Genomic DNA, 26,748 nt, shown 5'->3' with positions numbered 1-26,748 from the left:
ATGGGGACATCACGTGTGTGGCAGGTACTAAAGTGACTCGGCCAACATGTCTATCCCATACACTACAAGCAAGGATGCCCTGAGGTATGGTGTATGGAGAGACCAAGCAGATACTACAACAATGGATTAATGGACACCATGCGACAATCACCAGACATGAATGTTCCCTCTCAGTCAGGGAACAGCTGAGCAATCAAGGACGTTCAGCCTCAGATCTTTGGGTGACCGTCTTCCAAGTTGGACTTCAGGTACGCAACAATGCAGAGTCACCGAGCAGAGGCTGATAGCCAAGTTCAGTTGCCATGAGAATGGCCTCAAATGGGATCTTGGGTTCCTGTCACATTACAGGTGACCCCATGACACTATACACTGTCACACTTACAAACAAGCATACATACACACATGCTGTTACACATGATCGCACACACACAAACCGTCTCTCATATACATGCTCTCTCTCAGACATGCACACACTCTCTCTCTCTCAGAAATATACTCCATCACGATTGCACATACACTCTATCAAGTGCACACATATGCTCACAATCTCTCTCTCACATACACACAAACATACACTTTCTCTCTCTCTTTCTCCATCACATGCACGCATGGACACTCACACACGCATATATAGGTTAATGGGGTGAATTTGTATTTGTATTTTGTTCAAAAAACCCACAGTTTGTAGGCAATCAGTCCATGTGATATTTTATAAATTTCTCCTTTGAAAATAGAGCCAGTGTGACTCAAGTTTCGGAGACAGACAGTCGCTAACCTCACATCTTTAATGCAGTGTCTGAACTGAGATATTACCTCTACTTTTATAAACCTTAAGTTATCTTGGAAATGTGATTTGAAAGCAGTTCTGGAATTTACATATGAATGAATCGAAACCTGCAACCCCATTCTAAATGATTAAAAAGTCAGCAGCAATCCAGGTTTGTTCAAGACATCATATCAGTTATATGACACTTTGATCTTTTACGATAAATTTTATGTCCTATGATCCTGTCCCACTTGCTACCTGATGAAGGAGCAGTGCTCCAAAAGCTTGTTATTCCAAATAAACCTTTTGGACAATAACCTGGTGTTGTGTTATTTTTAACTTTCTCAGAAAAGGAGAACAAAACTGCACACAATATTCTCGGTGTGGCCTCAGCAAGGCCTTGTATAACTGCAATAACACATCCCTGCTCCAGTACACAAAGCCTCACACAATGAAGCCAAAATACCTTTTACCTTCCTTACCAACTGCTGCACCTACATGCTTACCTTCAGCAACTGGTGTACAAGGACACCCAGGTCCCGCTGTACACTCCCCTCTCCCAATTTACACCATTCAGATAGTAATCTACCTTCTTGACTTTGCTTCCAAAGTGAATAACCTCATACTTATCCAAATTATGCTGCATCTGTCATTGAGTCGCCCACTCACCCACCCTGTCCTGATCATGCTGGAGGATCCCTGCATCCTTGTCACAGTTCACCCTCCCATCCAAACTGATAATATTGCAAACTTTGAGATGATACATTTTGTTCCCTCATCCAAATAATTAATGTATATTGTGACAACTGGGGTCCCAGCACCCATAAATAATTAAATCACACATTTCACTTTACTCACAGCTTGAAATAATTTGCTTTCTCATGAATGCAGTATGTCGTAGAGTCATAGAGTCATAGAGATGTACAGCATGGAAACAGACTCTTTGATCCAACCCATCCATGCTGACCAGATATCCCAACCCAATCTAGTCCCACCTGCCAGCACCCTGCCCATATCCCTCCAAACCCTTCTTATTCATATACCCATCGAAATGCCTCTTAAATGTTGCAATTGTACCAGCCTCCACCACTTCCTCTGGCAGCTCAATCCATACACGTACCACCCTCTGTGTGAAAAAGTTGTCCCTTAGGTGTCTTTTATATTTTACCCCTCTCACCCTAAACCTATGCCCTCTAGTTCTGGACTCCCCGACCTCAGGGAAAAGACTTTGCCTATTCATCCGATCCATGTCCCTCATAATTTTGTAAATCTCTATAAGGTCACCCCTCAGCCTCCATCACTCCAGGAAAAACATCCCCAGCCTGTTCAGCCTCTCCTTATAGCTCAAATTCTCCAAACCTGGCAACATCCTTTTAATCTTTTCTGAACCCTTTCAAGTTTCACAACACCTTTCTGATAGAAAGGAGATCAGAATTGCACGCGATATTCCAACAGTGGCCTAACCAATGGCCTGCATAGCTGCAACATGACCTCTCAACCCCTGTACTCAATACTCTGACCAATAAAAGAAAGCATACCAAATGTCTTCTTCACTATCTTATCTACCTGCGACTCCACTTACAAGGAGCTACGAACCTGCACTCCAAGGTCTCTTTGTTCAGTAACACTCCTGAGGACCATGAAGTGTATAAGTCCTGCTAAGATTTGTCTTCCCAAAATGCAACACCTCACATTTATCTGAATTTAACGCCATCAGCCACTTCTCAGCCCATTGGCCCATCTGGTCCAGATCCTGTTGTAATCTGAGGTAACCTTCTTTGCTGTCCATGACACCTCCAATTTTGCTGTCATCTGCAAACTTACTGACTGTACCTCTTATGCTCACATCCATATCATTTATGTAAATGACAAAAAGTAGAGGATCCAGCATCAATTCCTTTGGCACTCCACTGTTCACAGGCCTCCAGTCTGAAAAACAGCCTTCTACCACCACCCTCTGTCTTCTACTTTTGAGCCAGTTCTGTATCCAAATGGCTAGTTATCACTGTATTCCATGAGATATAACCTTGCTAACCAGTGCCCCATGGGGAACCTTGTTGAACACCTTACTGAAGTCCATATAGATCATATCTAACACCCTGCCCTCATCAATCCTCTTTGTTACTTCTTCAAAAAACTCAATCAAGTTTGTGAGACATTATTTTCCACACACAAAACCATGTTGACTTTTCTTAATAAATCCTTGCCTTTTCAGATACATGTACATCCTGTCCCTCAGGATTCCTTCCAACAACTTGCCTACCACTGATGTCAGGCTCCCTGACTTGTCCTTACCACTCTTCTTAAACAGTGGCACCACGTTAGCCAACCTCCAGTCTTCTGGCATCTCACCTGTGACTATCAATGATACATATATCTCAGCAAGAGGCCCAGCAATCACATCTCTAGCTTCCCACAGAGTTCTAGAGTACACCTGATTAGGTCCTGGGCATTTATCCACCTTTATGCATTTCAAGAAATCCAGCACTTCCTCCTCTGTAATATGGACATTTTGCAAGGTATCACCATCTATTTCCCTATGTTCTATATCTCCCATACCCTTTTCCACAGTGAATAGTGATGCAAAATACTCATTTAGGATCTCCCCCATTTTCTGCGGCTCCACACAAAGGCCGCCCTTGCTGATCTTTGAGGGGCCTTTTCTCTCTGTAGATACCCTTCTGTTCTTAATGTATTTGTAAAAACACTTTGGATTCTCCTTAATTCTATTTGCCAAAGCTATTTCATGTCCCCTTTCTGCCCTCCAGATTCCCCTCTTAAGTATACTCCTACTGCCTTTATATTCTTCTAAGGATTCGCTCAATCTATCCTGTCTATACCTTACATATGTTTCCTTCAGTTTCTTAACCAAACCATCAATTTCTTTAGTCATCCAGCATTCCCTATACCTCCCAACCTTTCCTTACACCCTAACAGGAATATACTTTCACTGGATTCTCGTTATCTCATTTCTGAAGGCTTCCCATTTTCCAGCCGTCCCTTTACCTGCGAACATCTGCCCCCAATCAGCTTTTGAAAGTTCTTGCATAATACCGTCAAAATTGGCCTTTCTCCAATTTAGAACTTTAACTTTTAGATCCGGTCTATCCTTTTCCGTCAATATTTTAAATCTAATGGAATTATGGTTGCTGGCCCCAAAGTGCTCCCCCAGTGACACCTCAGTCATCTGCCCTGCCTTATCTCTTAAGAGTAGGTCAAGTTTTGCACCTTCTCAGGTTGGTACATCCATATACTGAATCAGAAAGTTTTCTTGTACACACTTAGCACATTCCTCTCCATCTAAACCCTTAACACTATGGCAGTCCCAGTCTATGTTTGGAAAGTTAAAATCCCCTACCATAACCACCCTATTATTCTTACAGATAGCTAAGATTTCCTTACAAGTTTATTTCTCAATTTCCTCCTGACTATTAGGGGGTCTAGAATACAATCCCAATAAGGTGATCAATTGTACCAGTCTCAGATTTACCTCTTACCTCACTATCTCCCTGTGTCCCCACTCCCCCACCCCCACCACCACCTTAATAGTTTAAATCCCCCTGAGCAGCTCTAGCAAATCTCCCTGTCAGTATATTAATCCCCTTCCAATTTAGGTGCAATCCATCCCTCTTGTACAGGTCACTTCTACCCCAAAAGAGATTCCACTGATCCAAAAATGTGAATCCTTCTTCCATACACCAGGTCCTCAGCCATGCATTCATCCGCTCTATCCTCCTCTTCCTGCCCTCACTAGCTTGTAGCACCAGGAATAATCCAGATATTACTACTCTTGAGGACCCCTTTTTTAAATTCCTGCTTAACTCTCTGTAATCTCCCTTCAGAATCTCAATCTTTTCCCTTCCTATGTCATTGGTTCCAACGTGTACAATGACCTCTTGCCAGCTCTCTCCCCCTTGAGAACATTCTGCACCCTCTCTGAGACATCCTTGATCCTGGCACCAGGGAAGCAACACACCATTCTGATTTTTCGCTGCTAGTCACAGAAATGTCTGTCTGTACCTCGGACTAGAGAATCCCCTAACACAGTTGATTTCTTGGGACCCGATGTACCCCTCGTTGCATTACAGCCAGTCTCAATACCAGAAACTTGGCTGCTCATGCTACGTTCCCCTGAGAATCCATTACCCCCTACAATTTCCAAATCAGCATACTTGTTTGAAATGGGTATAGCCACAGAAGACTCCTGCGCTAGCTTTCTTACCTTTCCTGGAGTTAACCCATCTATGTGACTATATCTGAGACTTTCCCCCTTCCTATAACTGCCATTCATCGCATACTGTTGCTGTTGCAAATTCTTCATTGCTTCTAACTGTCTCTCCAACAGATCCATTTGATATGATAAGTTTTGCAAGCAACAGCATTTATTGCAGATATAATCCGCAGTAACCCTTCAACTCTCTTTAAACTCCCACATTTGACAAGAAGCACATATCATTCTACTAAAGGCCATTTTTGCTCCTTCACAATGCACAGACCCAGAAAATAACACCGTTTGATTCCTCTACAAAAAAAAAAGTGTCCTAGGTTAAATTAATAGTTATGGATTATATTTTAAGTTTAATCAAGAGACATATTTCAAAAAACATATGATCAATAGAGAACCCAGACTACTCACAACTACAGACTTTCTGTAGGCCACAATTATAACAATACACTTATCTGATTCTGTGATGTGAACTTTGTGCAAATAGTTCCTCCAAGATCAGTTGTGGATTTCACTGTTTGTTAATTTCCGCAGACGCACTCCGATGCTCAGTGATGCATGAATTTAAATAGCAAAGGCAGTACTGTGCAGATGCCCTGTGGTGTCAGTTTCTTTCCCTCTCTTTCTCTCTCTCTCTCCTGCACTGACCTCACCATGTGCTTCCTTTGTCTGTTCTTGTCCCTTTTAAAACTGCTGTTGTTTTCACTTGTTTTTTCCAAAGTTCCAAAACAATGCAGCAGTATATAAAACAGTAATTGCTGCTCCTGGAATTCGAGAGAATCACCTCCAGCACCTAAAACACCTCAAAAAAGGAGCAGCTGTTACAGCCAGAAATTTTTCCCGTCCTCCATCTTGGATTACCCAGAATCCTGCATCAAATATTCAGATAGAATGCTTTTAATTACCTTTTTTCACATTATTCCACAAACTGATTCTAATAAGTACTTCTGTTAACATTATCTTTCAAATAATATTGCTGACTACATTTCTGTTTCCAATTCCCAGTTGTTCTTCCAGTCATTCTGACTGACCTCTCAGGATTCCATCCAAAAGGTAAGTTAATTTAAACACTGGCCAACAACAGCAAAAACTTATCACAGCCAGGATAATAGCCCTGATTATAAGACGCAACTCACCAATGTCATATAAGTTGCCTCGCCCCAGAAATATTGTTCCAATGTAACCAAAATCTGAAGCCTTTTATTGTCCATCAATCTTTTGAGCTAAGCATGTTTGATAGCCAGTGGCACTGAAAATACTCTTGATATTAACGCTGCTGAAGTCCTTCATTTTATTCTGTCTCCTAACTCCTCAAATACCTGTTTTCCAGACTCTATCTCCCATCCTAGCTAATACTGTTGGTACTAAAATGGAACACACCACTGTCGGTTCCCCCTCCCTTGGAATAATACCATGCAGTCACTCTTTGTCACCCTTACCCCTGACACCATGGAGATAACATACCTTCCTGGTGTCAAAAGTGTGGCTTCAGAAATGCCTGTTTTTCCCATTATTAATGAATTCACTATCATCATGGCTTTTCTACTCTTCTTTCTCCTCACCTGGAGCTCAGTCACTCTGTTGTCAGGGACTTCACTCTTGCTGTGTTGTATTGAACAATTTTCATCCTCATCAGTATCTCAACCCAAAATTGTTATTCAATGACATTTGTTCAGTAGAATATCCTTGCACTACCTCTGCAGTTCTCAGAGACTATCTCCTGGAAACCGAATCATTTGTTGCACACATATCTTAAATCTGCAGCACAACCATCTCTGCATAGCAGTTGCACCTCAATGACTGCAGATACTATTTGACTTCTGAAGCCCAATCTAAATCTTCTGCAGCAACTGATATTTCCTGCAAATATACTTGTTGAGGACGCATGGTATATTCATGACTTGTACCTACTGCAGGATGCATATTCAATTTGGCCAAACTGCCTTGGTATACCTTAGAAATGGAAAATAAAATCACCCCCCCTTCCCCTTCACTAAAATGGTTAACTCACCAAATTCTCAGCTTTACACATTAACCAGCGGTATTCCATGGAAGCTGCATTTAGGTCCACATATTTACATTACTACAGATGCAGAGAACGCCAGTTCTACTGGAGCTGCAGTAACCAGTTAAAACAAGCTAATTAACGAATTGATTACGATTGCTCTCCAGTGGAGAACTGATTTATTCTCTGTATAAACTTGGCAGAAATTTCAATTTTACTTAAACTGTAAATTTCACTTTAATGGTACATGCAGACAGGACATAGTTGCAGTAAGAGATCAGCACTTATAATTCTTTTGCTCAGAAAATTCTGAGCTTCTCAGACAGTACGAGCTACATTAGCTCCAACAGGTGTTCCAAAGCAATTCAAATTCTTTCATTGTGGCACTGGAATATTTCATTCATATGATAGATGAGAATACTTTGGGGTCTCATGACTTGTTCCTTTTGAAGTTTTTCATGATTTTTCTTTTCTTGTTTGAATGATTCATTTTTTGCATACTTTAATTTAAATGAGAATAAATTCATCCAGATGAACATAAATTCAATGAAAAATGTTCATTGTTCTTGGACAAAGGAAAAAGGAGACCACGGTTAGTTGGTGGTAATGATACCTGCTCAGGAAGAGTGGAGATAATGTTTGATGATACCTGGAACACAGTATGTGATACCTATTGGGATTTACAAGATGCAGCTGTTGTCTGCAATCAACTTGGTTGTGGAGCTGCGGGCTCAACTCCAGAAGGTGCATACTTTGGAGAGGGAAATAGACCACTATGGAATTATATCTACGTTTGCACTGGCAATGAAATCCGTTTGACTGAATGCCTGATTGCATTTGGCGGAGACCGTCAGTGCACACACAGAAATGATGCTAGTGTCATCTGTTCTGGTAGGCATTAATTCATTGTCAAGTACCAATTATTCTGATAATTATGTTGTTACTTATTTTGAGTAGCAATGTGCAATAGCATGTTCTCTTAAATTATGGTGTATCTGTAACCAAGATGTCAGTTGCTCATTTCTCTTCAATTTATCTTCATCATCAGAGGAAATTGAAATGGATCTATTGAGCACTTCTTGTGATGGACCCAACTATAAATCTGCATAGAATGTGCTGGGTATGATACTGAACAGAATTCAACTAATTTTCAAAGCAATATGCTTTATGCTAGGTTGATGTGAGTTCACCACAATGAAGCAGGTGTTCATGACTCAGTCACAAGTGGGTGTGTATAACTCCTGCTCATATTAACACAGATACTTTGATACCAAGTGTTTTTTTCTTTATCATTCTGAATTGACATGCAGAGCTTAGACTGACAGCACATGCGGAGAATGGAATACTATTTTGGAATTCACACACTGAAAGCATGTGTTAGCACATCCACTCACAGGGTTCTAAGTCTTACATTACAAAGAAAGCATGCATAAACAAAAGGCTTTTCTTTGCTTGCAATTAAAGAGTAGTTTGATTGTGAATGTTGATATCGTGAAAGGAGTTGATAACATGAATAACATTTTTATTTTGATGCTTGTGCGAGAAACCTGGATGAACTGACTTTAAACGAACCTAACTGCTATGCCATTCAGGACAAAACTTACAAAGTTTTTTCTTCAAAGCATCGAAGTTCTCTGTTTCTTCCCCGCTTCTCTGTCCATGATCAAAAGAACAATGGATGCCAGCTCACATAATAATTTTAAATGTCAGGTCAATATTTTTGGCTATCCAGGGATACTAGGGCACATGCAATGAAGATTTGTAGTTTTAAGTCAAACACAAATCAGCCAAGAATAACTGAATGATAGAAAGGTCTTAGAAGGCTAAAAGACATGTTTATTTTTTCTCTCGGATTGCTCTTACTCACAATTTGTTTGTTTCATTGGTTAATACTTCAATACTGCGGCATGACAGCTCAGCAGTTAGCACTACTGCCTCACAACACCAGGAACCTGGGTTTGATTCCAACCTTGGATGACTGTCTTTGTGGAATTTGTATGCTCACCCCATGTCCACGTAGGTTTCCACTGGGTCCTCTGGATTCCTTCCACAGTCCAAAGGGGTGCAAGTTAGGTTGATTGGCCATGCTAAATTGCCCACAATAACTAAGGATGTGCAAGCTAGGTGGGTTAGCCATGGGGAAATGCAAGGTTATAGGGTAGAGGTCTGTGTGGGATTCTCATTGAAGGATTGATGGGGTGAATAGCCTGCTTCCACATTGTAGGGATTCTAGGCTCTTTTCATATACATTAGGGAAACACATATGACTTCACTTTGCTCTTCATAGCTGCTCTGAGAAAGTGGGCCTTCTTGTGAACTACTACAGTCCATATTTTTGAGTCAGTCAACAGTCTGCCTGCTTCCAGACTAATCGGAGGGCTTTAACATCATTGTGGGTCAAATTCTTCAATGCCTGTAATCCACTTTGTGTCATCACCATCATGATTGATGATGTTTGGCCAGTTGTGAAGATCTAGCTGTGCAGCAAATAATGAGGGAACAGATGCAGTGAAGAACACTACCTAAACATGTCTACTCATCTCAGGTGCATTCAGTGATGGCAATATTGGTGGCTGCAACTACAATGGACTTATTATTGTGGTCAAATGCAATGTTTGTACAGAGGAAGCCCAGGACAATTGTTTGCCACTGACACAGCACTAAATTGGATAGTTCCATTGCAAACCAAAAAGCTCAGTCTGGGTATCCTTCAGGTTCAATTGGTTATAATAAACAGCAATGTTTTATTTGACTAAAAACAGTAAACTCTTGGTGTGCCATTCCTCACATTGTACCATTATCTTTGAGCTAGATGGCCAATACTCCCTCAATGATGAATGCTGAAGAAAAGACCAACAAAAGGCAAATCCCCAAATAATGAATAAATTTTGAGAAGTTTCAACATTAGGCTATATGCCATCCTAAAGCAGAGAATCATAAACACAAAATTAAGTGAACCAATTGATCAGATTAATCCCATGTCACAGTGTCAAATCCTGTCTGGAATTCTGGAAAATTAGCCAAAAAGCTATTTGAAGGTATTGCAAAAACATTCCTATTGCAGCAACTGAAATGCTATTAGTTTTAAACTAGTGATGGAAAAAGATAGACAGATCTAAGAGTTGAATTTCTAACATGGAGAAAGGCGAACTTTGACGGTATGAGGCAAGAACTTTCAAAAGCTGAGTGAGGGCAGATGTTCACAGGTAAAGGGATGGTTAGAAAATGGGAAGCCTTCAGAAATGAGTTAACCGGAGTCCAGAGACAGTACATCCCTGTTAAGGTGAAAGGAAAGGCTGGTAGGTATAGAGAATACTGGATGACTGAAGAAATTGAGGGTTTGGTTTAGAAAAAGAAAGAAGCATATGTCAGTGCAGACAGGAAAGATCAAGCGAATCTTAAAAGAGTATAAAGGCAGTAGGAGTTTACTTAAGAGGGAAATCTGGAGGGCAAAAGGGGAAATGAGATACCTTTGGCAAATAGTCTTCAGGAGAATCCAAAGGTTTTTTACAGATACATTACGAAAAAAAAGGTAATTAGGGAGAGAATAGGGCCCCTCAAAGGTCAGCAATGCAGCCTTTGTGTGGATCCACAGGAGATGGGGGAGATACTAAACAGGTACTTTGCATCAGTGTTTACTGTGGAAGAGATATGGAAGATATAGAATGTAGGGAAAGAGATGGTGACATCTGGAAAAATGTCCATATTAGAGAGGAGGAAGTGCTGGATGTCTTGAAATGCATAAAAGAGGATAAATCCCCAAGACCTGATCAGGTGAACATCTCCGGGACACCCGCACCAATCAGCCACACCGCCCCGTGGCCCAACATTTCAACTCCCCCTCCCACTCTGCCGAGGACATGGAGATCCTGGGCCTCCTTCACCGCCGCTCCCTCACCACCAGACGCCTGGAGGAAGAACGCCTCATCTTCCGCCTTGGAACACTTCAACCCCAGGGCATCAATATGGACTTCAACAGTTTCCTCATTTCCCCTTCCCCCACCTCACCCTAGGTCTAAACTTCCAGCTCAGTAACTGTCCGCTTGACTTGTCCTGACTTGTCCTACCTGCCTATCTTCTTTTCCACCTAACCACTCCACCCTCTCCTCCTTGACCTATCACCTTCATCCCCTCCCCCACTCACCCATTGTACTCTATGCTACTTTCTCCCCACCCCCACCCTCCTCTAGCTTATCTCTCCACGCTTCAGGCTCACTGCCTTTATTCCTGATGAAGGGCTTTTGCCTGAAATGTCGATTTCGAAGCTACTTGGATGCTGCCTGAACTGCTGTGCTCTTCCAGCACCACTAATCCAGACATCCTAGCCAATTGCCTAACTAAGTCTGCGGATAGATCTTTCAACCAAATGCATGTAGTGAGGGTAATCAATTACATGGAAATAGTTAAAAATGGTGAAAGGCGAATCATCAAAGATTATTCAAGTTTCCAGAACAAATATTAGGACAGAGAATATGGAAAGGGTGAAGGATCCAACTTCAAGCACAAGGTAAAGAGACAATTATGAGAAGGGCGGCAGGACTGAGTATCTTAAATGCACTCAGTACATAAAACAAGTGAAATGACCATGTAGTGCAGATTGGAATTGGCAGGTGCAATACTGTGGGGATCACAGAGATGTGGCTGCAAACAGCTTCGGGCTAGGATTTAAATATGCAAGGTTACTCATTGCACCAAAAGGAGAAGTAGATGGGCAGAGGTGGTGGAGTTTCCTTGTTACTCAGAAACAAAATTGCCCCAGCAATAAATGAAATGGAGTCAGAATGGGTAGAATATGTATGTGTGGAGGTGAGGAAAAAAGACTGTGATTGGGATTGGGCCAAGGCCTCCAAACAGTTGTCATGATGTGGGGCAGAAAATTAATCAGGAGATAGAAAAGGCATGTAAAAAAGGCATTATTACAATAATTGTGAGGAACTTCAATATGCAGATATACTGGGGAAATCAGATTGGTATTGAATCTCAAGAAATGGCATTTGTGAATGTCTATGAGATGGCTTTTTGGAACAGCTTGTGGTTGAGCCCACTAAGGAGCAGGCAACTCCAGATTTAGTAATGTGTAATATGGTAGTCTTGATGAGGGATCGAAAGGTGAAGAAGCCCCTCAGCGTGCTTTTTAAAATGTATTTTCTGTCTCCTGATTAATTTTCTGCCACATAATATGACAGCATTCACCTCACAGTTTGAGGGGGAGAGGATTGCATCAGATGTATCAGTTTTCCCATTGAGTAAGGAAGCCACTAAGACATGAGGAAGAAGTTGCCATTCATTTCAAGAGACTGAAAGAGGAGCCTAGCAGGGAAGTCAGAGGAGCAATAATAGGAGGAATTTTGGGGGGAAATTCTGGAGGTACAGCAGAAATTCATCCCAAGAAAGAAGAAACATGCTAAGGGGAGGATGGTGGAGATGGTGGAGGATCTGAATAGGTACTCTGCATCATATATCCCAGTGCAAGACATCAGCAGCATATCAGAAATTCAAATGAGTCAGGGAGCAGAGTGTAGAGACCATCACTAAGGAGAATGTCTGAAGGTGGATAAATCATCTGGACCAGAAAACCATACCCCAGAGTTCTCAAGGATATTGCTGAGGACATTGTTCAGGCATTGGTGGTGAACGTTTAGGAATCACTGGAGTCAGGGAGAGTCCCTGACGACTGGTAAAAAGGCTAATTTAACAGTCTGATTTAAGAAAGGAGGAAGGCAGAAGAAAGGAAACTTTCAGCTGGTTAGCTTGACCTTGGTCATTGGTAAACGTTTTAGAGTCCATTCTTAAAGATGAGGTTTCAGTGTATTTAAAAGTGTGTATTAAAATAGGGCTGCACAGTTTTGTCAAGGAGAGGCCATGCCTGGCAAATCTGTTAGAATTCTTTGAGGAGATAATGAGCAAATTAGACAAAGGAGAGCGAGTGAATGCAATATTGGTTTTCCAAAACCACATTGGCAAGGTGTTGCACAGGAGGCTGCGAAACAATATAAGAGCTCCTGGTGTGAGGGGGAAGGTACTAGCACGGATAGAGGATTGTCTGACAGCAGGCAGTGTGTAGGGATAAAGGAGTTTTTCTGAAGATGGCAGCTAATGATTAGTGGAGTTCTACAGTGGTCCATGATGGGACAACTATTCATGTTGTATATTAATGATCTGGGTGAAGAAACTGAGGGCATTGTTGCTCAGTTTTCTGATGACATAAAGATAGGTGGAGGGACTGGCCATGTTGAGAAAACAGGGGAGGCTGCAGAAGGACTTGGACAGGCTCAGACAGTGGACAAAAACGTGGTAAATGGAATATAATGTTAAAAAGTTGAGGTTAAGACATTTGGTAAAAATAAATAGAGACAGAGATTATTTTCTAAATAGGGAAATCTGAAACACAAAGGGATTTGATTGTCCTAGTCCAGGATTCTTTTTGGGTTAACATTCAGATTCAGTTGGCAATAAACGCAATGTTGCCATTCATTTCAAGAGAGCTAGAATACAAGACTGGAGATGTACAGCTGAGAATGTAATGAGACTGTAGTCAGACTGCATTTGTAAAATTACCAACAGTTTTGGACCTGATATCTAAGGATGAATGTGGCGGCCTTGAGGGGATCCAGACAATGTTGACAAGAATGATCAAAGGATGAAGGGCTTGTCATATGTGGAGAGATTGAGGACTTGAGACGCGAACTTGAAGCGGTTTATAAGGATGAAGAGAGATCTAATTGAAACTTACAGAATACTGAGAGGCTTGAATGCAGAGGACATGGAGAAGATGTTTCCATCTGTAGGAGATATGAGGATTTGAGGGCACAGCCTCAGAGTGAAGAGACCACCCTTTAGCATTGAGATGAGGAGGAATTTCTTCAACCAGAGGGTGGTGACTCTGTGAAACCCATTGCTGCAGTGGGCTGAGGAGGACCAGGTATTCAGTTGATTTAAGACAGGGACAGGGTTATGTGAAGAATACAGGAGAATGTAGTTGAGAAACATATCGATTAATCCAATGACGGCACTCAATGGGCCAAATGGCCTATTTCTGCTTTTATATCGAATGGTCTTGTGGAGATGAACCCCCATCTTGAGAGGGCGCCTTCAGTCAAGATATGCAATGAACCATGTGCTAAATCAGATATATTTAGAATATATCTGTTAAACCAAAGATTCACTGTAACAATTCATCAAAGCCCCATCGATCTTGATCAGATGGGACAATGAACTGAGCAGTAACGGATAGAGTTAAATTTAGATAAACATGAGATGCTACATTTTGGAAAGGCAAATCAGAGCAGGACATGCGCACTTAATGGTAAGTTCCTGGGAATGTAGCTGAACAAAGAGATCTTGGAGTGCAGGTTCATATTTTCTTGAAAGTAGAGTCACAGGTCGATAGGATAGTGAAGGTGGTGTTTGATGTACTTTCCTTTGTTGGGCAGAGCTTTGAGTAGAGGAGTTGGGAGCTCTTGTGCATTTCTGATCTCCTTCCTGTTGGAAAGATGTTGTGAAACTTGAAAGGATTCAAAAAAGATTTGCAAGTATATTGCCAATATGAGAGAATTCAAGCTATCGGGAGAGGCTGAATAGGCTGGGGCTATTTTCCCTGGAGCGTCAGAAGCTGAGGGGTGACCTTATAGGGGCAACTTTTTCACAGAGAGGGTGGTGTGTGTTTGGAATGAGCTGCTGGGGAATTGGTGGAGGTTGGTACAATTACAGCATTAAAAGGCATCTGGATGGGTATATGAACAGGAACAGTTTAGAGGGATGTCAGCCAAATGCTGACAAATGGGACTAGATTAGCACGTGGTTAGCACGGAAGAGATGGACCGAAGTGTCTGTTTCTGTGCTTGTACATGTCTATGACTCTATCACAACAACTTCTGAGGCGAAGACGTTGATCATTTATGTGATTAAAGACAACAGAAGCAGGGGAACACCTGCACCAACAAATTTCCTTTCAACTGGGACACCACGTTTACTTGGTAAGATACCAACTTTCCAGCACTATCGTACTCCTTCAGGTCCTGGAACTCACTCCCTTAAAGAGTTACGTCTTGACCTGCAGAATAAGATTGTAGAGATTCATGAAGTCACAAACTGTCACCAGGCCTTTCCAGCGACAGCTACATCCCTTGAAAGAGTATAAAACAGTGCAATTGACAACATGCATTCTTTTATTTTGTGCACTCATAAAGACCTTGTTCTTCTGAGCACAGGAGATCATTAATCTTCCTGACGATCTCAACATTTCAAATGCTGCTACTTTCTCCGTCTGCTTTCTATTTTCTACTCATTAATTGAGGGAATAGATAAATCGCGCAATGAGACTAATGGTCATAATTTATGTTCAGTTGCTGTCTTTTTGAAACATTGCATGAACGTTGATTATAAAATTGCGTTCTTACAGGTGAAGATTGGCAGTTAAGATTGGCGAACGGAGAGAGTATTTGCGAAGGTCGTGTGGAGGTTTATTATGACGGTGTTTGGGGGGGAGTGACTGACACTCAGTGGAATTTCAATGGAGCAGAAGTGGTGTGCAGACAGCTGAAGTGTGGCTCTGCAATAAGCATTTACAACCACTTGAAGTTTGGGAAAGGCACCGGACCGACCTGGATCAGTAATGTCAGGTGCAACGGAAGTGAACCATTCCTTTGAAATTGCACTTTTACAAAATCGGAGCAGTTATCAATTGGAGATGACGTGGGAGTGGTGTGCTCTGGTAGGACCTTCTTTATTTCCTCAGATCTAACCAATGTCCTGCTGCCAGCAATGGGATAAAGAGTAAAAAATAAAACTAATGTAATATTCAGGAGCAACTCCTTTCCCAGATGGTGTCTAGAGCGACGTGGACCGGATAGGTCTGTCCATTGTGTCGTGAATTGGGAAAGTAGGTGCGTATATGAAGGGCTAAACAAAAAGGGTGATCGGTTTAGATAATGAGGCCTGAATTTGAATAGCAGTGTTCGTTCGAATGGGTTGTTTCTGTGCTGTAACTATCCTGCAATGGTTATGAAGTGTGCAAAGAAAGGTTAATAGCTTTTTCTCGTGGATTTTCCTTTCCATTGTACTCATATTGGTAAGGGTTTCTAAGCTCTCTCTCTCTCCTTATTCCGGTAAAGTAGGTAGATTGAAGATCACTGTGAGTCGATTGTGGTCGATCCCGACACTGGCTTGGGTACACAGATGACGGTTTAATATTTAATTGTAATGGCACATCATCCTTCTCAGCCGAGTAAGATTCTGGTCCATTTCGACCAGCAGGGAACCACACCGCCCTCATTGTCTGAGATTAGGTTCTTTGTAGCAGAGGAGTCTGAGAAGAGACATGTTCGAGGTGTACAGTATAAAGTTATAAAGGGCATAGCTAGATTAGACAGAAAGAACCATTTTGCCCTTGATGGAGGAATCATTGACCCCGGGCACAGATTTAAAGTAAGGGGAAGGGCAGAAGGTTGAGAGGGGATGTGAGAAAAAACTTTTCACTAAAAGGGTTGTGGGAATCTGAAACTCACTAAAGTTGGCTAAGTAGTAACACTGCTGCCTCATAGTAGAGTGATCCTGGATCGTTTCCACCCTCAGGCGATTGTCTGCTTGTACATTCTCCCAGTGTCTGCGTGGGTTTCTTCCCTGGATTCTAAATTGCCCATAGTGACGAGACTGTAGGATCGGGGTTGGGATGCTCTTTAGAGTTGTGGACGGAATGGGTCGAATGGCCTGCTTCCACACTGGAATTTTATATTTTTATTAGATTCTATTAGATTCCTTCGGCCTAACAAGACCCTCCGAAGAGTAACCTACCCAGACCCATTTCCCTCTGACTAATGCACCTAACCTCTGGGCAATTTAGCATGGTCAATTCACCTGGCCTGCGCATCTTTGGACTGTGGGAGGAAACCGGAGCACCCGGCGGAAACCCACGCAGACACGGGGAGAATGTGCAAACTCCACATAGACAATCGCCCGAGGCTAGAATCGAACCTGGGACCCTGCTGCTGTGAGGCAGCAGTGCTAACTACTGAGCCACTGTGCAGAGATTCTATCTCCGTGTGGTATGCCTATAAACCCTCATAATATTTAAGATGTATTTCGATGCGTTTGTGATGTCAAGGCATAAATAGCCGTGGGGAAAGTGAGGACTGCAGATGCTGGAGATCAGAATTGACAATCTGTTGCTGGAAAAGCACAGCATCCGAAGAGCAGGCGAATCGACATTTCAGGCATCAGACCTTCATCAGAAAATAGCTGTGGACCAAGTGCCATAAGTTGATTAGAACAGTCAGGTGCATGCATCTTAACTGCAAAAGACTTGATGGGCTGAACGGCCCTTTTTCTCTGTTGTAGTCCTCAATAATTCTAAAAGGAAACAAGTGAACAAGCAATCCTTATATCAAAAGCAATTTGTACTTAAAACATTTAAAATGCTAGTCATAGAATCTCCCAGACATGATGGTGTGTGTCTTGAAGGGAGCTTTCAGAATGTGGTGTTGCCATGTGCCTGATGTATCTGTCCATTCAGATGATAAAGACTTCAAGTTTGGATGGTTCTGTCAGATGAGTCTTCTGCATTATTCCAGCGCATCTTGCAGAAGGCACAAACAGCTGCCATGTGTATTGATCATGAAGGAAATAAATGCTGAAGGTGATGGATTACAGTCCTTGGGAAGTGGGAAGGTGTGTTATTTGAACTGCACATACCCAGGCAAATTAAGAATACTTAATTGTGCTCCTGCTTTGTAGAGTGGCAGACATTGGGGAGACAGGTCATGAGTTATTCACCAAATAATTCCTGGTTTCTTGTTGTCAAAATTTTAATATGCCTCCAACTCAGTTTCTGGTTTATGATAACCACTTAGAATGCTGACAGTAAGGGTTACAGCAAGAGTCAACTTCAGATTTTATAAGTGCTCAGTGGAAGTAGCATTTTCACTGTGTCTAATAATTTCACTCAAGTAATTTTGTGAAGTAAACCTATAATACTGTATAGCCTGACCATTTTGAATCTCAACACCGATTGAGTTAATAATATCTTTGGCACAACCTAACTAGCTAATCAACATTAACTTGCAGCTAGAGATTGACAAAAATGCTGAAAAAACTGTAATGCCTTCATAAAGAGACTGGATTTTAAAAGTTGTAGACCATCACTTTTCAACAAGGTTCAAATGGAGTTGAGCTCTACATATTAAAATCATAGTTTTTGTCATTTTACATTTTCCTTTAATACCCATGATTATTTGTAATGTTGTGAGGGGCTGTAGTTGATAATTCTTGGCAGTTCATTTTCATTTTGAATGTGGACAAAGGAGCAGATGTATGCCACTCAGCCCATCAAATGCACTATTGAATGTGATCATGGTTGATCTGATAATCCTCAACTACACTTTTCTGCCTTATAACCATAACCCTTGATGCCTTTACTGATTAAAAATCTGAATTGATAATGGGGAAAAACAAGCATAACGCATAAATGGAACAAACGGATCATTGCATGCGAAAAATGAGAAATGGGATATATGTTTGCAACAAATCTGTTACGTACACACAGGAACTGTAATCTGGACAAGAAAATGTTTGATACTATTATTTGTCTTTCAGATCATATTCAGTTAAGATTGGTAGATGGTGGAAGTCGCTGTGCTGGAAGAGTGGAGCTTTACTACAATGGAAGTTGGGGGACTGTGTGTGATGATTCCTGGGATTTAGCAGATGCCCAAGCTGTCTGCAACCAACTGAAGTGTGGACAAGCTCTAAATGCAACAGTTTCCAGTTGGTTTGGTCCAGGCCTGGGGCCTATTTGGTTAGACAATGTGAACTGCAGCTTGAATGATTCTGTTTTGTGGGATTGTCTGGTGGGGCGGTGGAGTGAAAGTGACTGCAATCATAAAGAAGATGCTGGAGTTATCTGCTCAGGTAACATGCCCTTTCAAATATTCACTCTTTCCAGTCCTGTCAAACAGAAGGCTTTTAACAATTCTCTGCATGAGTTAACATTCATATGTAGTCCTGATGATAACTGATTTTTTGACACTTTTTTTTTCCCTAATGCTGTCATTAATGGGAAAAGCCATGAATTTACCCACCAAAAACATTGTGTGTAATGGAAAGTATTAGAGACAGTGGAACAGATTCTAAATCACATATTTTTAGTGCTGGCAGGTGGGACTAGATTGGATTGGGATATCTGGTTGGCATGGAGAGGTTGGACCGAAGGGTCTGTTTCCATGCTGTACTTCTCTATGACTCAATGACTCTATAATTGTTCTTTTAGGCTGGTTCTTGGATCTTATTGAAAAAAGTCATTAGTTTTGAACAGAAAGCCTGATGTTTCAAATGCACAATTGAATTAACAGCCAATGAAGTTTAAAGTTCGATGTGAAACATTCTGTCCTTGCCAAAGGTCTTAATTTTATCTCTCTGTACCCCCACCTCAATGAGTTATGGGCTAGACATGACGTTGAGCCTCCACCATCACCCTTTTCTACCTTGCCGTGCTCATCGTCCCTCTGTACAATGTCTTCTTTAACTCCTCTCACAATATTCGGAACAATGGTGTGGCCATGGGTACCATTATTGGCCCCAGTTCTGCCTGTCTCTTTGTCAGGTATTTTGAACATTCCTTGTTCAGGTTTTACATGGCCCCCTCACAACTCTTTTTCTGAAAAATTGATGATATCATCAATGCTGCTTCCTTCTCTCACTCTGAACTGGAAAAAACTGTCAATTTTGTTTTACCATTTCTGCTCTGCTGTCAACTTCATCTGGGTTAAACTCTGATGCCTCATTTCCCTTTCTTGACAAACCTGTTTTCCATTTCTGGGGACAGGTTCGCTACCAATATTCATTATAAACCAACCAGCTGTCACAGTTAGCTGGACTATGTGTTCTCACACACTTCTTCCTGTAAGGACTACAACCCATTCTCCCAGTTTCTCCAGCTCCAAGAAATCTGTTGTGATGATGACACCTTGTGCGGAAGGGGTCTCGGAAATGCCCACTTTTATCCTTCATCAAAGTATCCCTGCTACTGTGGCCAACAGGGTCCTTATCTATGTCCATTCTATTCCTGAACATCTGCCCTCACGTTTTTACTTCCCTTCCACAAATACGATAGTGTCCCCCTGCCCTCAAGTACCACCCCACCGGACTGCTTCCAAAGGATTGTAAACTGCCATTTCCATCGACTCCAACAGTTTGCCACAAACAGGTACATATTCCCCTTCAGTTCTTTGTTAGCAATCTGAAGAGACCATTCCGTCTGGGACACTCTGGTCCACGCCTCCTTAATTCTCAGCATATCCTCAAGTTCCCATGTCACTTTCCTATGCAATCGCAGATGGTATAACATCTGCCTGTTTACCTACTCCCTCTTCACCATTCAAGAACCTAAGATATACCTTGCAGGTTAGGCAGTGGTTTACCTGTAATTCATTCAATCTAGTCTTTTGCAGTTACTGTTCACATCATGGTCTCCTGTATACTGTGGAGATGAAATGCAAATTGGGTGACCTCTTCACAGGACACCTGCGTTCTGCCAATAAAAATTATCCAGAGCTTCCGGTTGCCGACCACTTCAACACATCACCATGTTCCTACACCAACATTTCTGTCACAGGCCAGCAGCACTGTTCCAACAAGCCTCCGCATGAACATCTCATTTTCCACTTGGGGATCTTACAATCGCTAGGAATCAATATCAAGTTGAACAACTTCACAAAACCAACTGAATGGCGGACGCTGTAAATTAGAAACAGAAACAAAAGTTGCTGGAAAAGCTCAGACCTCAGCAGGTCTGGCAGAATCTGTGAAGAGAAATCAGAGTTAACGTTTCAGGTCCATTTCAGGTTTGGATCCCTTCTGAGGGAGGGTCACCATACCCAAAATATTAACTCTGATTTCTCTTCACAAATGCTGCCAGAACTGCTGAGCTTTTTCAGTAATTTCTGTTTTTGTTGTCAATAACTCTACAGCCTGATTCCACCCCTCTATCTTTTTTGTCCATCTCCACACTCAGTCCTGTTATGACATGGGATTGCTTTTAGCACAGTCAACCGATTTTCATCCACTCACAGGCCTATTATCACATTGCGTAGTTTACCTTTAGCAGAGCCTATTCATTCTCTGCTGTCCTTATTATCCCTTGTTTAGGTTATTTTTGCTCCTGGCTTGCCATCCATAATCCCGTGTTCAATTATCCCTTTCATACCTCTCTCTCTCTCTCTCTCTCTGATCTCCATCTCGATCTAGGCGATTATCTCTGCTTTCCCCCACTCCCCTCCCAATCTCTTTTTCAGCATAACTATCAGTTTTTCACACATATTATCAGTTCTGATCAAGTCACTGGACTTGGAACACTAACCCTGGTTTCTTCCTACAAATGCTGTCAGACCTGCTCAGTTTCACCAGCAATCTCTGCTTTTGTTTCAGATTTAAATTCACTCTTTCTTCTATAGACCACAGAGCTGTTCGGCTGCAGGATGGAGCGAACCCCTGTCAGGGCAGAGTCGAAGTTTTCTACAATGGGACCTGGGGGACTGTTTGTGTTGATTCCTTTGGAAAGGCGGAAGCAGAAGTTGTTTGTCAGCAGCTCTGCTGTGGATCTGCCCAATCTGTGGAAAGTGCTCTTACATTTGGAAGCAGTTCTGGACAGATCTGGCTCGATGATGTGAGCTGTCGGTTGCAGGATACATGACTGTTGCAATGTCCATCTTCACCATGGGGTGAACACAACTGTAACCATGGGGAGGATGTTGGAGTCATCTGTTCAGGTGAGAACTGCAAATGGAACCAATTTCTCTTGAAATATTTCACCAATGTTTTAATATTTCTATCATTCATAAATTTGAGATTTTGCACATTTTTAATTGTCAGTGTGCAGATAAAGCCTTTGCTGTCACGGCTGCATGTCTTTTTGATCAAACACCAATTTGTTTTGAAATTTTAACCCCAATTAATAATTCCTTTCATGGCTTAACAACTCCCTGTTTTTATGAATTCCTTCTACCCCATAACTCTCCAAAGTATCTGCCATCTTCTAAGCCTGGTCTCTTGGGCATTTCCAATTATAATTGCTGCGCAATTCACAGAGCTATCTTCAATTGCTTAGATTCTCAGATTCATAATTCATTCACTACACCTCCCGATAGCTGTAATCACTTACAATCCTCCTTAAAATCTAACCATGATTGACCATAGCTTTTATCTTCTGACCCAACATCTCCATTGTGCCTCTCCCATGTTAGATTTTGTTTTAAGATGATGCAGTGAAGTGGCTTGGGACACTTAATATGCTGTACAAACAAGTTGTTGCTGAAGTAATTGAATGTTTCTTTTTTAGAACAAAGACCAAGGGAAATGATTAGTAAGGGAGATATGAAGAAGAGCAAAACTGAACGAGTTTCAGAAAACTTTGGTAATTATTAACATGCATGTGACTAAATGTTCTGCAGTCGGATTCCTGTTTTTGTTTCTTTGTGGAATTTCAGAAGTCAATACCAAAGAGATTCTTTACAATCTATCCATCACCTCAATGTTTACACCACTAATATGAATTATTTTGCATGATTAATACCAATTATTTTAAGTACAGTAACAAGTGCAATTGTCGGAGTTATGTCCAGTGCGCGATTGTCTTTATGCCAGTAGGTTTCACCCCATCATGACTGGTTGTAATAGCCATTAAAAACTTGATAATTTGATATTGCTAATTAATGGAAAGGGTTGAATGATTAATCCTGGGACAAAATATTGGTGAAAAGAATCTGAACAAGCAAACACAACATCAGCTGTCAGTCCGCATCTACTCAATATTTGACACTGGAATTAACACATTGTTCCTTTTAGGGGTCATTGAAACCTTTTGGAATTTGGCAAAGTTCTGCATAACTGTATGTCACACCTTCAGTTACACTTAGGCTTAATGTAAATAAATATGGCGCCATTTCCATGTTTTAAACTCTGTTTTTTTAACCATTAGTAAAAACAAAAGCGAAGATTAAACCTCTGCTATACAAATTAGCTAATTAATTTAAACTTTATATTGCAGCAAATTATTCCAGACCTGTGTGATTTCTTTTGTGTTAAAAAATAGGTTATGAGACCTGGCTGTTACTGACTAATCCTGAATTTATCGCTTGTCCCTACATCCTCACGAGAGTGGGGTGATGATCTGCTGTCATGATCCACAGCACTCTTGGGATGTAGGAACACTCACAGTTCTGCTCTGTAGGGGACGTAGGTGACTTTGATTGAGCGACAATAAAGACAAGATAAAAAAAAGGCGAAAATCTAGATGAGGTCTGGAATGCAGTGACATTGCAGTTGCTGGTCCTCCCATGCATATAGTGACCGTGTTTACCTTTGAGTCGGAGGTTTCGTGTATCGAAAAAGCTGTTGAAGGAGGTTTGGTGAGTTACTGCAGCCCATTTTGTAAATGGGACAGACTGTGTCATTCTGTTTTTTTTTCATTCTGAACAAGACAACCACAATAAAGTAATTGTATTCAATTGCAAGTTAAAACAGCTCAAATTCTCAGACGTAACGTTTTGTTTCTGCAGAATTGCGGCTGGCTGCAGGATTTAATAATTGTTCTGGAAGAGTTGAAGTATTCATCAGTGGTATATGGGGAACGGTTTGTGATGATTCCTGGGATAAGCAGGTTGCTGCTGTTGTCTGTAGACAGTTAAACCTTGGTCATCCAATGTCAGCTCTGGAAGAGGTGCTATTTGAAAGAGGAAATGGCACAATATGGATTGATGAAATTAAATGCAAGGGGAGTGAATTATTCCTGTGGGACTGCCAATTGTCAGTAATGAGGTAAAAACAATGACTGCAGATGCTGGAAACCAAATTCTGGATTAGTGGTGCTGGAAGAGCACAGCAGTTCAGGCAGCATCCAAAGCTACTTGGATGCTGCCTGAACTGCTGTGCTCTTCCAGCATCACTAATCCAGAATTGTCAGTAATGGCCAATCATGACTGTGAACATAAAGAAGATGTCAATTTGATTTGTTCTGGTATGCCATTTTAAATTGAATCTTGATTTTAACGCACTTATTCTTGCATTCAAAACACTCCATGCTCTTATTTGTCCTCTCTCTGTAATCTAAAATTGTACTACAATCCTTAGAATTCTCCATTTGTTGCATTGTGTGTCTCGCCAATTACAATCGTTTCACCATCTCCATAATTTGTTTAATTAGAATATACTCTAATCCACCAACCTTAAATCGAAACAGTGTTACTGAATGTATACCTAGACTGAGCATTATTTGCCACCAATCAGTTCCTGTATCATTTGCAGGTTTCTCATTACTTTGCCAACTCTCTACATGCCAACGTTAACCTTTAATATATGCCTCAACCTTCATATTATTGCCTTTGTAAATTTTCATTGCTCCTGCACACTGTTGGTGTATCTGTACGTAAATGAAATGCATGAGGCCATTTTACTTTGTGTTATTATTAACTGTTTTTGCTTTCAGGCTATCAAAAATTCACAGAGTCCTTCAACCAGCAGAGACCCCCGATTTTTATCATCCCTTGTATTCTTGTGACCCTTTTGATTGCTGTGTCAATTGCTTTGGCTGCAGAATTACAAAGAAGCTTCCAGAAAGGTTGATTAATTCAACATTAAAAGCCCTGCCCATAAATATTACGGTTGATTCCTGCTAATCTTTTCATTATACAACTCTGACAGTTTGCAAGAAAGATGTGATCATGTTAGTTACAGAGACAATCTGCAATGATGTTACACAAATTGGAGAATTTTAGCTAAATGCTGCTAAAAGGAGACCAGACATTTATCTAGCACTCATCAGACGAGTTGATGCAAAATCAAATTGAAAAAGAGAGACAGCTTTTTATACAGCATGAGAAGAGGGTGCTGGTTGGTGAGAGCATAATTGGCACAGAGATGAGGCAAGTCATACAGTTAATTGTCCATTTTAGTTCTCAGAGCATTCAAGTAGATTAGGATTGGTCAGGGCATTCCTGTCAGAATACAGCAGACATTGGCCACCTTAAAAACAATTTTGTTTTGCAAATGTCATATTTCTTGCATTGTCGTTCAGATGAGTGCAAGACAAACAGCTTTAATATCTAGTTTCCTCTCAAAAAAGTTTACAGAATTTTTGTTGTGAGCAAAGATTGGAGAGTGTCTGATTGTATAGCAATTACTTGTTTCATAGAGGAGGCTTAAGGAAGATTAAATTGATGTAATTCAGCAATGAGGAGCATGGATATAGTGGATGAGGGATGTCAAAAGGTTCAGAAAAGATTTACAAGGATGTTGCTAGGTTTGGAGGGTTTGAGCTGCAGGAAGAGGCTCAATAGGTTGGGGTTATTTTTCCTGGAGCATCAGGGGCTGAGGGGTAACCTTAGAGAGGTTTATAAAATAATGAGGAGCATGGATAGTCTAATTAGACAAGGCCTTCTCCCTGGGGTGGGTGAGTCCAGAACTAGAAGGCATTGGTTTAAGTTGAGAGGGAAAAGATTTAAAGGGGAGCTAAGGGGCAACTTTTTCACACAGATGGTGGTGCACGTATGAAATGAGCTGCCAGAGGGTGATAGAGACTAGTACAATTACAACATTTAAAATGCATCTGGATGGATATATGAACAGGAAGTGTTTACAAGCATATTGGCCAAATGCTGGCAAATTGGATTAGATTAATTTAGGACATCTGGTTGATATAATTCAATTTAAATCTTTAAAACCTTACCTCGAGCATTGGAACCCTCCATTTCTGTTTTCAGCAACAGGAAGAGCGGGTGCTTGGACCACGGGCCTGCTGGGAAAGATGTCACTTATTTAAATCTTCACATCTGACATTGGAGATTACAGCTTTCAGGGACTTTTTTTTCTCCTCAGCTACATAAGTGAGTTTTTTTTCCCCTCAGACCAGCCCCAAGTCATGGTCCACATACTTACTAATGATATAGGTAGAAAGAGGGATAGGGAGGTAAGGCTGGATTTCAGGGAGCGGGTCGAAGCTGAGAGCGAGAACAAAGTTGTTATCTCTGGTTAGTTACCTGTGCCATGTCATAGCAAGGTGAGGAACAGGGAGAGATATCAGCTGAACACGTGGCTACAGGGATGATGCAAGAGGGAGGATTTCAGGTACATGGATAATTGAGGCTCATTCTGGGGTAGGTGGGACCTCTACAAACAGGATGGTCTTCATTTGAACCAGAGGGGTACTAATATCCTGGGTGGGAAATTTACTAGTGCTATTCGTGTGGGTTTAAACTAGATCAGCAGCGTGATGGGACCCTGTGGTGTAGTTCCAGTGCACAGGAGGATGAGAGTAGGGAGGACATGGACAGGATTTCACAATCACTGGAGTGTGCTGGCAGACAGCAAGCTGGTTTGAAGTGTGTCTACTTCAATGCCAGGCGCATCGAGAATAAAATAGATGAGCTTGCAGCATGGATAAGTACCTGAGACTTCAATGTCATGGTCAATTCGGAGGCATGGATAGAGCAGGGTCAGGAATCGATGTTGCAGGTTCCAGAGTTTAGATCTTTCATTAAGATCGGGGAAGGTAGTAAAAGTGGGGGAGGTGTGACTTTGTTATTCAAGGACAGTATAATGGTGGCTGAAAGAATTTTTTGATGAGGACTCATCTACTGAGGTGGTATGGGCTAAGGTTAGAAAGCAGAGAGGAGACATCCACACTGCTGGGAGTCTTTTATAGGCCTCCGCAAAATTCCAAGGATGTGGAGGAGAGGATTGGCATAATGATTCTGGGTTGGAGTGAAA

At 41.5% G+C, this 26,748-nt stretch overlaps 1 protein-coding gene across 1 annotated transcript in view; it reads left to right on the top strand.

Moving 5' to 3' along the window:
- The window catches only part of LOC140478634 (scavenger receptor cysteine-rich domain-containing protein DMBT1-like), a 151,795-nt gene that overhangs the window by 72,017 nt on the left and 53,030 nt on the right, over positions 1–26,748 (top strand). The window contains exons 11-18 of the mRNA XM_072571852.1: positions 5,997–6,044; positions 7,573–7,845; positions 9,542–9,609; positions 15,673–15,709; positions 18,586–18,900; positions 21,441–21,605; positions 23,544–23,762; positions 24,470–24,601. Coding sequence (XP_072427953.1) covers positions 5,997–6,044; positions 7,573–7,845; positions 9,542–9,609; positions 15,673–15,709; positions 18,586–18,900; positions 21,441–21,605; positions 23,544–23,762; positions 24,470–24,601 — 1,257 coding nt within the window. The remainder of the gene's footprint in view (positions 1–5,996; positions 6,045–7,572; positions 7,846–9,541; positions 9,610–15,672; positions 15,710–18,585; positions 18,901–21,440; positions 21,606–23,543; positions 23,763–24,469; positions 24,602–26,748) is intronic.

Source organism: Chiloscyllium punctatum, chromosome 6 (assembly GCF_047496795.1).
Source record: "Chiloscyllium punctatum isolate Juve2018m chromosome 6, sChiPun1.3, whole genome shotgun sequence".
Lineage (NCBI taxonomy): Eukaryota > Metazoa > Chordata > Chondrichthyes > Orectolobiformes > Hemiscylliidae > Chiloscyllium > Chiloscyllium punctatum.
Note: the sequence above shows the minus strand (reverse complement) of the source record. Positions and strands in the feature narration are given on the sequence as shown.